General features: G+C 41.4%; 1 protein-coding gene across 1 annotated transcript; it reads right to left on the bottom strand.

The window, feature by feature from the left end:
* Positions 1-2,287: 2,287 nt before the first annotated feature.
* Positions 2,288-16,034, bottom strand: LOC136543089 (protein LEO1 homolog). Its single transcript, XM_066535646.1, has 15 exons — positions 16,028-16,034; positions 14,827-14,906; positions 11,971-12,200; positions 11,537-11,651; positions 10,899-11,021; positions 10,217-10,231; positions 9,242-9,585; positions 6,304-6,418; positions 5,606-5,788; positions 4,822-4,998; positions 4,331-4,462; positions 4,052-4,231; positions 3,332-3,463; positions 2,503-2,610; positions 2,288-2,416 (listed from the first exon to the last, which is right to left on the bottom strand). The coding sequence occupies exons 1-15, from the start codon at positions 16,032-16,034 to the stop codon at positions 2,315-2,317; spliced, it is 2,043 nt and encodes a 680-aa protein (XP_066391743.1). The 3' UTR covers positions 2,288-2,314.
* Positions 16,035-17,309: the final 1,275 nt, after the last annotated feature.

The raw sequence follows: 17,309 nt of genomic DNA, 5'->3' as shown, positions 1-17,309 counted from the left end.
TTCTTCTAATTTGATTGTTTTTTTTGTCCTCCCTTATTGGATTGTGCTTGAATTGATCAATTGAAGGAAGACTGATATGAAGCTCGAAGGAAACATCAAATTGCAGTAATATGCATCATTGTGTGCATCTTAATGAAATTGCAGTAACCAGCAACATCTTTTGTGCAGCCATATGAAATTGCAGTAACCAGTGACATCTTTTGTGCATTGCATGGTATACTCAAGTTCAGAATAGAAGAGAAAGCGGGCTGACAGAGTAAGATAAGGTAAGTTATTTAATCATGTTAATTGATTGGAAATGTATATCTTTTGTGCATGGTAGCCAACACATATTTCTTGTGCAGATAGAAAGGGCAAAGGAATTGTACCATGAAAAAGATCCGGAGGGGAAACCATTTATTTTCATGCACTGCTGGAATAAACTGCAATATGAGCAGAAGTGGGCTGATCTAGGTTGTGAGACCTCTCAAAGCTCTCAGAAAAAACACAAGACTTCCTCAACTACAAGTCAAGGGTCATATACACCTAAACTCATGAAAGTAAGTATGCTGATGAAGAGGACGGACAAGTCATACATCACCAAGGAAAGGAAGCACAATAGCATTTCAAATCAATTTATAACACAATGGCGAAATTTACAGCTTCTATAGTCACAATTTGTTTGCTAGCACCTGAACAATTTACAGAAGGGATTCCCTTTACAGAACTGATAGCAATTACAGTCTCCTTCCATCAGCCTTTTACAGTCCACCGATGGCCCTGACCATACGGCGGTAGGGGCTGCGGCCACGAAGCCGGGCGTCGCGGTGGCAGAGAGGGGGAGCGCCGGTGAGGTGAGGAACGCCGCCGTCACAACCAGCCATGGGGCGGCTGCGTCTGCAGCGACGCTCGGTGGAGGGTGGGGAAGGCCGGCGCTCGCGAGGTGAGACCTCTGCTGCGGGCGCTGATGCTGAGGACGCTGGATCAGGGAGGGGAGGGGAGCGCCAGCGAGGACCTCCGACCATAGCGAGAAGGGGAGCGCCGAGTCGCCGACCCGGACCTGGGAGGAGTCTGTGGCGGAGTCGAACTAGTGGACCAAGGATCGCTAGCTACTGGGCTGGGCCAATTCCTTGGTTTACGGTTGGATGGGAATCGGATGGTTTAGATCAGTGACCGCAGAGACAAGTCACTTTGCTCGACTTCAGAGGATCTTCGTTCTGTTCTCTTGTCTTATAATTCGTACTTTTTCAGTGAACGAATAGTATTTTTCTCTCACAACAAATCAGCCAACAGTACTTTCAGTCATGGCTTATCAGCCAAACTAACATGGTTCCCTTGGTGGTAGCTAGGGTTTAGGTGCAGGAGAGGGAACTCTTAACCTTTTTCTTCTTTATTTTTTAAAGTCAAATATCGTCTGGCAAGTCTCGGCGCCTAGGCGTGCATACTGCATATGCCCCAACGCTGCAAGGCTGGCCAGCGGCACTATCCACTGCTCTCGTCTCGCACTACTCTGCCACCGTCGACCAAGGCATGCATAGGCCCCCGCAGCATCGTCAACTCAGCCGTGACCAGCACCAAAACACGTTCTCAGCACATGAATTTCACAAAGTTCACACACATCATGCGAAATTTCCATATAATTTAGCAATGACCGTCGTGACATGGTAGCATATTTACCAACTTTTTCTTTCTTTCTTTTTTCTTTTTGCTTCATCTCATAATAAACCGGCACACCGGAAAATAACAGTTAGTAACCTCTTTTTTTCCAGATAACCATTCTCTAAAAGAAATGGGGAAAAACTGTAGCAGGTCAGGTCATACACACACCAACGTTTTACAAGTTCTAGTCCTCGTCGCTGTCATCAAACACGACAGCCTTTCTACGATGCTGAACAGCCGGCTGCTTCCTTGGTGGAGAATCATCGTCATCGTCATCCTCGGACACCAGCTCCTCGCGCCTGTGCCCACCACCCCCTGATTCTCTCTTCCGTTTTGGTGGCTGCATCACAAGTTCCATTTTGATTATATAGAAACTACAGAAATGCCCTCTAAACTGATTTCCTAAATAAAAAGATTTCTAGTCCTACAATTGTGAGTCTTGTCTGACGCAAAGTATTCCGTTCTTTAACACATTAGCTCAAGAAAAAACTGAAGCTAAGCATGTATGGAAAAGAAACAATGGTGTTTGAGGCCAAAGATATTTCACCTCCATTTCTTCATCTGACAGAGCCGCTTCTTCTTCAACATCTTCCTCATATTCTTCCTCCTCATCCAGCTCATCCTCCCTTCCACGAGGCGGTGAATGTTCAATATCCTCGCCGTCGGTTTCATACTCTTACTCCTCCCTCTCGCTCTCTGAGTATTCCTCAGCTTGACGTCTCGGTGGACGAGCAGGAGGGTACGGTGGTTTGTGGGGAACATTTCTGCTCATATTTGACTGAAAATGTGCAGAGCAAATAGATACATGTAAATACTAAAAGTTTGGCTAAAGTAAAACTGATAATCATGAGCACAGCTGCTCACCTTCTTCGCGTTAATGATACGCCTCTCAGCTAGTGCTTCAGCCTCCAATTCATCCTCAAAACGTTTACGACCTGCCATTCGCCGAGAACCATAGTCAGGCTCCTCATCCTGCCAAAATATGAGTAACTTTAGTCAATTCTCTAATAGTGATATTACTGGACAGATGTAAAATAACATCATTAATGTCCCAAAACTAGGCAGTTTGTTAGAGCTGGTCAGAGCAATCCTGTTTGGTCATGCCGAATCCAATAACAAATTTATTGGGACAAGTTAAAAACCAGCACAATGCTTAATGATCTAAAAAAATGGCTGCTAAAATTATTTTTTTCTAAATCAAGGAATAAACTCAAGAGTTGAGTAAACTAGCATACCATGAAGTAACCTCATACAGGAATAAACTGTCAACATAATGAAAGATACATCATCGTTTAAGACATAACTGGAGTAATTTTAAACCATTTTACACTGATTTTGTGGTAAATGAAACATATAAGCTGGGCATGTGCATGCAATAGCTCATAAAAAAGGTTTAGTTGCTGAAAAAAAAAGCAAAAGGGAAAATACGTTATTAGGCACACTTTTTCTCTTGCTATGTTGCCAGAATTTAAACACTCCCAAAAAATACAAACCAGACAAGATTGCATCACAAATGTTCACCGAACACAAACTTTTAATTATTATTTTTCTTTTCCCATCCTTCACTTTTTAGTGGGATAATACACTTGGCGGGGTAGATGGACCTAACAGAAATGGCACATTTACACCAATAGCTAATAATAACATGACAATCTAATTGTCAAAAAAAGCAGCTCAACAACAAGATACCAACCTCATCTAGAGCATCTTCTAAGAACCCTGGAGAAAGCTGCCGCCTTGGCCGGGCAGGTTGTGTGTACTTGCGGTTCACTTTTTCTCTCTTGCGTTGAAGGATCGAATGGGCTCGAATAGTTTGGCCCTGATTCTGCATAATTTTCGTATCAGTAGAAAGAACAAAATCTGTCCAGATGCATATGAAATCAGTTTTTAACAAAAAGGAAAAAAACAGATCAGAAAGAAACATGACTTGAGTGCTATTATTTCAATGGTCAGGATATAACTTTTTGTATCTTAATCAATCACTTTGCATGATGTAACTTTTTCTTTGGGGGTGCTAATTTGAACATGCACACTAAATCATAATAACACTAGCAACATAGTGACAACTAATATTTACTTTTAGATCCCTCGTACTGCTTAAGCTGATGAGACCTAAACTGATTTAGAAAACTATACAATATGAACTTCAGAAAATGATTTTGTAATTGAAAAAACCAATAGGTGTATACATCGGGATAGATCCAATCTTCTCAAGAAAATACCACGCATGCAAGGAACTATGTATAGGACTACCAACAGGAGAAACAAATGGGCAGGAAAAGCAAAGCACAATACAAGTAATGCACACCTGAACTAGGGATCTTAGTTCAAGCAGCTATATTGGACAAAAGCAAGACATGCACGTCGTGTGTTACATAACATCCAGTGAATGAAGTACTAGTGATTTACTAACCTTTTCTTTTTCCATTTTCGCTTTCTCAGGATCCTTAGTCTCAAACCATTTTTGCATCTTAACAGTTTTCTTATTCTGAGAATCAACCAGGGCAGTTAATAAGCGATGTGACTTTGAAGACAAGGAGGATGGCATAAATCGCATTTTGTGCAAAAGCCTTCCTTGTGATTGTAGAATTCCCTGCGTTAAAGTTCAAAATTAATAGTGCCAAAAAAACTAATCATTGGTGATTGAAAAAAGAGGTGGTACTAGAAATACTGTAAAGAAGACTTAGTTTACCTTCCCATGCCTCAAAAACAGATGGGACTGGTCATGATGCGCCTCATGTACAGATATATCAAGAACCTCATTGCCAATCAGAAGCTGCATACTTCCATCCTTCCATTTTACAAAGCGTGCATTGCTTTCATACTGCAATAAACAAGTGCCCAAAGCTTAGTAACCAGAGTAAAAAGAAATGAAATCTCAGAAAGCCAGCGAAGAAATTTATTTATCATAAGCACGTAACCACCTATACAACCTGCACAAGGTTAAATGTAACTCTCAAATAGAAACTGATAATTTGATGGGTGTCCTATGCACAGACAGCCAAAGTGAGCTGTAAAGTTGCTTTCTTTGGACACATTTACCCCAAATAAAAAAAAAGGAAAAATACAGTTAAAAACAAAATAATTGCAAAAATCAAGACACAGGGAAGGGGTCAGTCCAAGTATCATCAGTATGTTAGTGAGTTCCAAGACTAATTGATACATGGACAGCATTCCACTTACAGATGTAGTGCCATCTGCATTCCTAACGGTTCTCCACCGCACAATATTGTCCTCTAGCCGTATCCTTTTCTTAGTCCCAGATTCATCTGTAACAAAAGCATCTTCTTCCACATATGTTTTTGGATCAAAGGGTTTAGGGTCGATCCCCATAATGTTTGATGCCTTGATCACATTCATCTACAAAATAGGAAACAGTTAGTGATCAATACATATGTGAGTAGCTACAAAAGCACAAACCTTTGATCGTGGATGATAAAATTCCAAGCCAAGCATGGAAAGTTCCAAATACAACATGTTTGCTATATTATCAGATTTAACATAAAGAGAACAGCAACCATACGCATGCTCTTTTGGACAAGTATAAGCGAAGTGCTCAGCCAAATGATCAAGTTCCATGCTTCTTCAATGAAATTACACTAGCCAGGTAGCAAGGTGTATGTAACTAGAGAACATCATCTATGTAACAAGCAGCAGATGGTAACATCGTAGATACCAAGGAATATTAAACAATATAATGCAGATATAGCAAGATAAAACATGATATAGTATTAAAAAACATTAAATTCTTGGACACAAAGAAGGCAATACACAGTAGCCTATAAACTCATAAAAAGCTTTATTAAACTACATGCCCCAAAAACATGAAAATTTCAAATTAAGAGCAACAATCAAATGATAAACATCAATAATGTACAACATGAAATTGTCTCATCAGAAAAGGATAGCAATGGTATGTGGCCAAAGATTGATTAAATGTATCATCATATGACAATAAATAACTCACTTTGTCAGGTTCAGCTGGTGGTTGCTTAAATGGAACCACCAAGTCTAGCGGTGGACCGACTGGTCTCTCTTTTGGTTTCAGTTCACGATTATCATCAGATTCATATTGCATATCTTCATCAGCCACAACGTCATCTGGTTGCATGTCCTTCTCATACTGGCCTTCATCCTCCATGGGAGATCTCTACAAAAGAAAAAGAAATTTTATTAAGCACAACAGGAGTTTGAAAAAGAAAATAATATAAAAAAAGATAGCAGGTGAATATTTCTCAAAGCTGAAGGAGTGTGGATCAATACTCATGTAGCAAGACACGAAGAGAAAACATAGCTTCCATTCAGAATTCAGACATATCAAGTCACAACAAGAAATGCTCTCATGGGAACTTAAAATATCTCAGATCCATATATGTGAGGTGAAACACTGAAGGTTAAAGGAAGACAAAATATTGAATTTGCTAAGTCTATTCTCTGCATGCTAACCTGCATTTATGTTCTGTTAAAACTAACATGCTATGCAGCAGATCGTAGCTATCTAGAGACATAATTTCAAGCAGGAAGTTCAAATAAAAATGAAAAGCTTTATGGGCAAGCCTGATGAAGGATTCTGCTACACACTTTGAATCTTTATTAAAGTGACTATCCTTACTTCTTACCTAAAATCGGCAAATAGAAAGGGCAGCAAACATGAGTGAATCTTACATGAGATTCTTCATCAATTTCATGCCTAGTGCGATATGGAGCTGGTTCATCTTCATCACTCTCACCAAACACATCGCGAACTACTTCATGATCTCTTTCTTCCTCCATCGGAGAGCTGCATAACAATAAGATTATAACTGTTACAGACAACTACAGGATTAGGAAAAAGTCAGAATAAACAAAGAGTGTGTATGATGATAAAGTAATTGCCCAAATAACTAAACATTTGTGAACAATTGAATTGGGTACTAAAAATTGTAAAGCCTAAAACAGATACTGATGTATACTTTGATATGTAGCATTATGTTTTTCCCTCCTAACCTTCGTTTCCTTGTTTGACGAGGTTCCTCATCTTCTTGAGCTCCATCAGCATAGTAATTATCTTCAGATCCCTCCGATTTAGAGGCAACAACTCCCCTTCTTCTGCTAGATACTGTCCTCTGCTGGTAGCCTTCATCTTCACTATCCATTCCTCTTGCATCAGGTTCCATCCTCTAGTCATCGAGCTCTCTTTCTGGGGAGCTATGGACTTTGTCCCCATCACTTTCTCCTTGATCAAGATCGGCACGATGAGCTTCACCTTCACTTTCCTCTTCCATTCCAACTTGCCCCTCACTTTCGCCTTCACCTTCCCCTCCATTCTCTGCCTCGCCATCCACTTCTTCCTAGATAAATATGTATTAAATAGGTTAGTGTTACCTCAGGAGGCTTTCCTTAACTACACAACATTAGAATGTTGGAGCAGTATGTAAGGATGGACAGCTTGGGTAGAAAGGAAAATTACATGAGCATTAACCTTGAACTCCTTAGTGACACTAGCAGAGCACAGTGGCCCAAATTCTCACCAAGATAGGGCCAGTGTTGTTAAGATCAATTGGTACCACTTGAAATTCCCCAAAATGTAAATAGATTTACAGTTTAGTAATTTGCAGCTTGGTGCGCTGAGTGTAGAAATCAACTAAACCGAGTAGCAATGAAACTCATATAGCAAAACATAACAGAGAAAACATGTGCTATCCTCTTGTAAATGCGACGAAGCACATGGACCATGTGAACCTGAACCTCAAATTTGTTTTTTCTTGTCCTAGTGTTTGGATTTCATAGTACAGACGACTGGACTTGGGGAGAAAATGAGGCAAACAAAATCATGTATCCATCAACCTCTCTGCATACACAGCCAAAAAAATGGATCAAGCGCGACTCATCTCAGTAGAATTCAAACAAATTCGCACCGACTGTACCCCCCATATGTTTTTGGATCAAAGGGTTTAGGGTTGTTCCCCATAATGTTTGATACCTTGATCACATTCATCTACAAAATAGGAAACAGTTAGTGATCAATACATATGTGAGTAGCTACAAAAGCACAAACCTTTGATCGTGGATGATAAAATTCCTAGCCAAGCATGGAAAGTTCCAAATACAACATGTTTGCTATATTATCAGATTTAACATAAAGAGAACAGCAACCATACTTATGCTCTTTTGGACAAGTATAAGCGAAGTGCTCAGCCAAATGATCAAGTTCCATGCTTCTTCAATGAAATTACACTAGCCAGGTAGCAAGGTGTATATAACTAGAGAACATCATCTATGCAACAAGCAGCAGATGGTAACATCGTAGATACCAAGGAATATTAAACAATATAATACAGATATAGCAAGATAAAACATGATACAGTATTAAAAGACATTAAATTCTTGGACACAAAGAAGGCAATACACAGTAGCCTATAAACTCATAAAAAGCTTTATTAAACTACATGCCCCAAAAACATGAAAGTTTCAAATTAAGAGCAACAATCAAATGATAAACATCAATAATGTACAACATGAAATTGTCTCATCAGAAAAGGACAATAATGGTATGTGGCCAAAGATTGATTAAATGTATCATCATATGACAATAAATAACTCACTTTGTTAGGTTCAGCTAGTGGTTGCTTAAATGGAACCACCAAGTCTAGCGGTGGACCGACTGGTTTCTCTTTTTGTTTCAGTTCAAGATTATCATCAGAATCATATCGCATATCTTCATCAGCCACAACGTCATCTGGTTGCATGTCCTTCTCATACTGGCCTTCATCCTCCACGGGAGATCTCTACAAAAGAAAAAGAAATTTTATTAAGCACAACAGGAGTTTGAAAAAGAAAATACTATAGAAAAAGATAGCAGGTGACTATTTCTCAAAGCTGAAGGAGTGTGGATCAATACTAATGTAGCAAGATAGGAAGAGAAAACATAGCTTCCATTCAGAATTCAGACATATCAAGTCACAACAAGAATTGCTCTCATGGGAACTTAAAATATCTCAGATCCATATATGTGAGGTGAAACACTGAAGGTTAAAGGAAGATAAAATATTGAATTTGTCGAGTCTATTCTCTGCATGCTAAGCTGCATTTATGTTCTGTTAAAACTAACATGCTATGCAGCAGATCATAGCTATCTAGAGACATAATTTCAAGCAGGAATTTCAAATAAAAATGAAAAGCTTTAGGGGCAAGCCTGATGAAGGATTCTGCTACACACTTTGAATCTTTATTAACGTGACTATCCTTACTTCTTAACTAAAATCGGCAAATAGAAAGGGCAGCAAACATGAGTGAATCTTACATGAGATTCTTCATCAATTTCATGCCTAGTGCGATATGGAGCTGGTTCATCTTCATCACTCTCACCAAACACATCGCGAACTACTTCATGATCTCTTTCTTCCTCCATCAGAGAGCTACATAATAATAAGATTATAACTGTTACAGACAACTACAGGATTAGGAAAAAGTCAGAATAAACAAAGAGTGTGTATGATGATAAAGTAATTGCCTAAATAACTAACCATTTGTGAACCATTGAATTGGGTACTAAAAATTGAAAAGCCTAAAACAGATACTGATGTATACTTTGATATGTAGCATTATGTTTTTCCCTCCTAACCTTTGTTTCCTTGTTTGGCGAGGTTCCTCATCTTCTTGAGCTCCATTAGCATAGTAATTATCTTTAGATCCCTCCGATTCAGAGGCAAAAACTCCCCTTCTTCTGCTAGATACTGTCCTTTGCTGGTTGCCTTCATCTTCACTATCCATTCCTCTTGCATCAGGTTCCATCCTCTGGTCATCGAGCTCTCTTTCTGGGGAGCTATGGACTTTGTCCCCATCACTTTCTCCTTGATCAAGATCGGCACGATGAGCTTCACCTACACTTTCCTCTTCCATTCCAACTTGCCCCAAACTTTTGCCTTCACCTTCCCCTCCATTCTCTGTCTCGCGATCCACTTCTTCCTAGATAAATATGTATTAAATAGGTTAGTGTTACCTCAGGAGGCTTTCCTTAACTACACAACATTAGAATGTTGGAGCAGTATGTAAGGATGGACAACTTGGGTAGAAAGGAAAATTACATGAGCATTAACCTTGAACTCCTTAGTGACACTAGCAGAGCATAGTGGCCCAAATTCACGCCAAGATAGGGCCAGTGTTGTTAAGATCAATTAGTACCACTTGAAATTCCCCAAAATGTAAATAGATTTACAGTTTAGTAATTTGCAGCTTGGTGCGCTGAGTGTAGAAATCAACTAAACTGAGTAGCAATGAAACTCATATAGCAAAACATAACAGAGAAAACATGTGCTATCCTCTTGTAAATGCGACGAAGCACATGGACCTTGTGAACCTGAAACTCGAATTTGTTTTTTCTTGTCCTAGTGTTTGGATTTCATAGTACAGACGACTGGACTTGGGGAGAAAATGAGGCAAACAAAATCATGTATCCATCAACCTCTCTGCATACACAGCCAAAAAATGGATCAAGCGCGACTCATCTCAGTAGAATTCAAACAAATTCGCACCGACTGTACCCCCCATATGTTTTTGGATCAAAGGGTTTAGGGTTGTTCCCCATAATGTTTGATACCTTGATCACATTCATCTACAAAATAGGAAACAATTAGTGATCAATACATATGTGAGTAGCTACAAAAGCACAAACCTTTGATCGTGGATGATAAAATTCCTAGCCAAGCATGGAAAGTTCCAAATACAACATGTTTGCTATATTATCAGATTTAACATAAAGAGAACAGCAACCATACGCATGCTCTTTTGGACAAGTATAAGCGAAGTGCTCAGCCAAATGATCAAGTTCGATGCTTCTTCACTAAAATTACACTAGCTAGGTAGCAAGGTGTATGTAACTAGAGAACATCATCTATGTAACAAGCAGCAGATGGTAACATCGTAGATACCAAGGAATATTAAACAATATAATGCAGATATAGCAAGATAAAACATGATACAGTATTAAAAGACATTAAATTCTTGGACACAAAGAAGGCAATACATAGTAGCCTATAAACTCATAAAAAGCTTTATTAAACTACATGCCCCAAAAACATGAAAATTTCAAATTAAGAGCAACAATCAAATGATAAACATCAATAATGTACAACATGAAATTGTCTCATTAGAAAAGGACAACAATGGTATGTGGCCAAAGATTGATTAAATGTATCATCATATGACAATAAATAACTCTCTTTGTCTGGTTCAGTTAGTGGTTGCTTAAATGGAACCACCAAGTCTAGCGATGGACCGACTGGTCTCTCTTTTGGTTTCAGTTTACGATTATCATCAGATTCATATCGCATATCTTCATCAGCCACAATGTCATCTGGTTGCATGCCCTTCTCATACTGGCCTTCATCCTCCATGGGAGATCTCTACAAAAGGAAAAGAAATTTTATTAAGCACAAGAGGAGTTTGAAAAAGAAAATACAATAGAAAAAGATAGCAGGTGAATATTTCTCAAAGCTGAAGGAGTGTGGATCAATACTCATGTAGCGATACATGAAGAGTAAACATAGCTTCCATTTAGAATTCAGACATATCAAGTCACAACAAGAAATGCTCTCATGGGAACTTAAAATATCTCAGATCCATATATGTGAGGTGAAACACTGAAGGTTAAAGGAAGACAAAATATTGAATTTGCTGAGTCTATTCTCTGCATGCTAACCTGCATTTATGTTCTGTTAAAACTAACATGCTATGTAGCAGATCGTAGCTATCTAGAGACATAATTTCAAGCAGGAACTTCAAATAAAAATGAAAAGCTTTAGGGGCAAGCCTGATGAAGGATTCTGCTACACACTTTGAATCTTTATTAACGTGACTATCCATACTTCTTACCTAAAATCGGCAAATAGAAAGGGCAGCAAACATGAGTGAATCTTACATGAGATTCTTCATCAATTTCATGCCTAGTGCGATATGGAGCTGGTTCATCTTCATCACTCTCACCAAACACATCGTGAACTACTTCATGATCTCTTTCTTCCTCCATCGGAGAGCTACATAATAATAAGATTATAACTCTTACAGACAACTACAAGATTAGGAAAAAGTCAGAATAAACAAAGAGTGTGTATGATGATAAAGTAATTGCCCAAATAACTAAACATTTGTGAACCATTGAATTGGGTACTAAAAATTGTAAAGCCTAAAACAGATACTGATGTATACTTTGATATGTAGCATTATGTTTTTCCCTCCTAACCTTTGTTTCCTTGTTTGGCAAGGTTCCTCATCTTCTTGAGCTCCATCAGCATAGTAATTATCTTCAGATCCCTCCGATTCAGGGGCAATAACTCCCCTTCTTCTACTACATACTGTCCTCTGCTGGTAGCCTTCATCTTCACTATCATTCCTCTTGCATCAGGTTCCATCCTCTGGTCATCAAGCTCTCTTTCTGGGGAGCTGTGGACTTTGTCCCCATCACTTTCTCCTTGATCAAGATCGGCACGATGAGCTTCACCTTCACTTTCCTCTTCCATTCCAACTTGCCCCAAACTTTCGCCTTCACCTTCCCCTCCATTCTCTGCCTCGCCATCCACTTCTTCCTAGATAAATATGTATTAAATAGGTTAGTGTTACCTCAGGAGGCTTTCCTTAACTACACAACATTAGAATGTTGGAGCGGTATGTAAGGATGGACAGCTTGGGCAGAAAGGAAAATTACATGAGCATTAACCTTGAACTCCTTAGTCACACTAGCAGAGCACAGTGGCCCAAATTCTCACCAAGGAAAATATGGCAACACTTGATAAGGTTTCTAATAAACCACAAAGATTATATCAGCTTCTAAAAAATCCAAGAGAAATCATATGGATAGATTTGTACATAATAAACCCAAAAAAATTAGAGCTCATCAAAATATATCTAGAATCTTACAGAAGTAAGATTTAGCTTTAGGGAAATGATAAATATCTACAAAAACATAAAAACTTTCCTGAACATTTCAATTGATGTCTAAATGTGTTTTAACAACTTCTCGCAACAAAATTATGAGATGCAACGTGCAACTAGCGTGAATGCAACATGCTTCAACGTGAATGCAACATAAATCAATGTCTAATAAATGCATGATTGGACGCATCACATGTTTTTGTTGTAGAAAGGTTTCAAAATATTAAGGACCCACATAATATTAAGGACCTGTTTAGGAGGGTTCCGACTCCTCCCTCCTCTTAAGATGGCTCTGGCTCCTCATGTGAAGTAGCTTTTTTGGTGGAGTAGAAGTTGTTTTGGAAAACGTTTGGCAAAAACTGCTTTAAAAGGATCAAGATGCCCAAGAGGGGGTGAATTGGGCTAATTCTATTTTTTTTTTGCAATAATTAAGCCCTACACTTAGCCCATTTCACCCCTAGTGCCTAGAATGTATTTCTATTGTTCCGCCACACAAAAGTTTTGCACCCTAGGTTCCAATCCTACTCTAGCATGGCAATTCTAGGAATATAAAGACATGAAATGAATTGCTCAAATATAAATGCTCAAAGTAAAGAGATGGAAAGGAGCACGGCGATGTTTTCCCGATGTATCAGAGAGTTGCCACTCCCCACTAGTCCTCATTGGACCACCCACGCAAGGGTGTAGCTCTCCCTTGATCCACGCAAGAATCAAGTGCTTTCTATGGGCTGATTCTTTGACACTTCATCGCGGTGAATCGCCCACAACCGCTCACAACATGACTTGGGTCATCCACAAGCTCCGCCGGATGATCACCAAGCTCCTAACCACCACCGAGCCATCTAGGTGATGGCGATCACCAAGAGTAACAAGCACAAACTCTCACTTGACCGAGACAAGCCTAATGAGAAAGGTGGATGCACACTTGCTACTCCCTATTGTGGCAGAACCGCCCGAAATAATGCACTTACGGAGGCGCTCGTCTTCCACCAGACACTAAGCACACCGAAAGCGAGCTACAGCAGGCGGATTCCATCGGGCACACCCCAAGGGAGGACCCAAAAGATTCATATTTTTCCCTAAGGATCCAATAATAAGAACGAGTTACAATACTTAATCCATTTCATACATCCAGAGTGCGTAAAAAGTACATTATTACATTTCCAAAGTCAGAGGGCGGAATATTAAATAGCAGAATAAAAATAAACATCTAGCGATAAGGAACAAGGATCTGTCTGTGTCCACCAGAAGAATCCTTCACACAATGGTACTCCTCAAGCATTACCTACAACAGGGGTAAATAAACTCTGAGTACACAATGTACTTGCAAGACTTATTCGACTAATGGGAATAGTTTCCTGACTCCAAGGGGTATGCAAAGTTTTATGGTTTGCTGGTTACCTTTTGTAGAAAGCAATACTAATAGTGAGTCCTTATTTATGTTATTATTTACAACCATATTAATTTATTATCTAGTCATTCTATGTAAGCACCAATTATGATGCTAAACCGTAGACAAGCCATACCAAAATGCCGACTATTCGTGAATCAATGCCCCCAGCTGGGTACCCCGAAAACACATGCCCCGCTTATACCCTAGGCACAAGCAGGACCAACCCATCACCCTCCTGTCATGGGTCCAGGTCCCCGTCCAAACTAGGACTCTAAGCCCCCGCTCCTAAGTCCTAGACTTAGTGCGGTGCAAGGACCTCCACCATCCCCGCCTCTAATCAGTCGGTCCAAAAAGAGCCGGAACCCACGACAAGAGAGTAACAAATCTTCCCTACGCCCATACCTAAGTATGTGCTCGGGATAATAAATCTGTGACTTGCCTAGAGCCTTCTGCAACGGCCGGTTCTTAACTGATATAGACAGGGAAAAAGTGTAACCAAACTATGCCCTGTTGGTCGCAGGACACAATCTCTTACACCCACCAATACCCAAACCATATCTCTGCCCGATCACCATTTTCCTTTCCACCATTTTATCATGAGGGATCATAATTTTCACCTATTGTGAGTAACAACAGGTTACTTAAGCTACCGAAATCCTGAGCATAGCAGCTACTCGGCCTATACTAGTAGGACTTATGGGTAGATATATTTATGCATGTAGTTTCTATAAAATGCCTGTAACATAAATGCACATCATATATATATTCATTGATCATTAAAAATATGGGTTATGCACCGGGGCTTGCCTTGGGCAGGCGGTGGGTCAACAAAGTCAGCACCAACAGGCTCCGGGGCTTCCTCCTGCACGAGGATCTCCTCCTCATACTCGGATCTCCTCCTCGTACTCCTCAATGACTTCCTCATAATCATGTTCGTCCACGGGCACGAACTCTATCAACTCGAGATCTACATGCATGAAATAATGATGCAACACTTAATAATATGGCAACAACAACTCTTAAAATACGAATACATTTGTCAAGCTACTAAACTAGCTCTACTGACTAAGGTGCTAAGTTACCTACTGTTACCACTAACAAGTATGAAGTATGACATATATTATCTTAGCAACTAAAGGTATTCTTACTCTTAATACCGATTTACTCTACATATGATAAAACAAGGGGTACTAGCTATTCTATTTATCAACCTACTCTTGTGCTACAAAAATTATAGTGAGTACATAATAATCTAATGATCCTACTGTAAAAATTTCATGGCTAAAACTATCATCAATTTGCCACAAAAATTCCTATAAATATTAATCTACATAATACTAAGCTCTCTAATTTGAATTTATGAGCCTATTAGTATCACAACTAACTATAAACTAACTATACCAACAGATAGATAGCATTTTTGTGAACCTAACAAATTTTATTTCACTATTTTTGGACATCTATAAGATTTACTACAATTTATCAAAGTTCAGCTCAAAACTAAATTGAATAAGCATTTATAACTTTGTTGGAAATTGAAAAAACACATTCCACCGGGCGGCCCAAGCGCGAACGGCTCGGCCCAGTCCAGCATGAACGCGCGTGCACACGCAACGCACCGGCGTAGCCCAACGCGGGCACAGCCCATCCACGCGACGGCGGCCCGCTACGGGGAGGCCCGCGCGCTTCGGTTGTTTTACGAAAACGACCCTGACCTATCGACGAATCACCTTGAGACCCACGACACTATTCCTACAGTCAGCTACTTCGTAGATAAACCCTTGGAAGAACCTGTCTTCACAACGGTGACACCCTTGGCACCCACGCGTGCGCACCGACGCGGCGGCGCTGGCACGGGGTGGTTACGCCGGCCAGACCAGCACCTCCCCGCCCCCAATATCAAGCTGATGCTCACCTAGGCGCAAACTCGAAGCATTGGGGGATGATGTGGGGAATAGAGATGCTGTCTTGAGCTCCCTCCATGGTGGCGGACTCCTTCTTGCGATGGCGACCACGTTCTCGTGAGCCAAGGCATAGACAACATGAACGAGCTCAAGAATGGGCATGAGAGACTCACCCCAAACCTACCAGACATGGTGGACTGATCGGAGACGGCCCGAGCCGAGCTGGCCACGTGCGCACGAATGGTACGATGGCGCATGGCGGTGGCAAGGTTGTGCTAGGGGTGGCTAGGTGGTGGTAGCGATTAGGCAAAGGTGTGTAGAGTGATGAGCAGGTGGAGGCAAAGTTAGAGGTGTAACGAATTGAACAAGATGAGCTCTGAATTGGGGCTTTGGCGTCGACGCGTGCCATGGCGGTCTTAATGACCCAGCGAGAGGAAAACTCCAAATTGGAGCATGGCACAGCATGGATCATGGTGCGATGGGGTCGGGTGGCTGGCTGACTACACCGTGAAGCTATGGATGGAGCTAATTGGACCGAGGCAGCTCCACCAGGTTGAATTGCAAGCGTGGTTCCGGCGACCAAGGCGATAGAGGAACAGGGGACGACCGGCAAGACTTGGCGCGATGTTGCTATGGCGGGATGCAACTGTCACTCAAAGCACAATTGCACACGTGATACAGGGCGATGGGGAACCAGTTAAGCACGCACAGGAACGGTTTGGCCACAATGCCATTATTAGCAAGCCGACGGTGGCTCGGTCCTTTGTGCCGCAGTGGACGGCGCCGGCCAAGGGAGAGGCCACAGCATAGCATCGCAAATCGAGCGCCGATGTGATGGCAAAGCAGGCGGGGCAAGGCCACGCGCGTGCAGCCATGATGGGTCAGCAGTAGCAGTGGCTGCATGGCTGCGGTGGTTGGAGCGCAGCACGACGCGACGGTGAGCAACCGTGGCACCGCGCGACAGTAGTCGGTACTGCCCAAGCCACAGGCCAGCCATGGCCAGACCAAGGATGGCCCAGACACCAGCCACATGGCCACGTGCTTAGGGCACAGCTGAGATAACCGCGGCGAACACGGGCAAGCGGTGATGGGATGGCAGCACAGTGACGTAGACGGACGCAACGCTGGTGGAGATAGCGCACACGGTGACCCAACGCTCGTGACTGGGGCTAGCAGCCGCGCGAGGATCCAGTGAGGCAGACAGCAGCGGCGGTGCAAAGCCTGCGCGACGATGCGCATGGGTGCACACGGGGGCGCGCGGCGATGCCAACCGAGGCACGGTGACCGCGCCCCAGGTGCTGCAACCGCCTAGAAACGTGCCATGCACGCTTTTCAAAGCGGTCCTAAAACCCAACTCGGTGATCCAATTGCTAAACCAATTTTTCTACACTCAAGAGGGTACGTTAAACTACTGAAACAAGCCCTAATACCCTACCATTGCTTAACCCAAATTTCCTACAAAAAAT

Source organism: Miscanthus floridulus, chromosome 3 (assembly GCF_019320115.1).
Source record: "Miscanthus floridulus cultivar M001 chromosome 3, ASM1932011v1, whole genome shotgun sequence".
NCBI classification, from domain to species: Eukaryota; Viridiplantae; Streptophyta; class Magnoliopsida; order Poales; family Poaceae; genus Miscanthus; species Miscanthus floridulus.
Note: the sequence above shows the minus strand (reverse complement) of the source record. Positions and strands in the feature narration are given on the sequence as shown.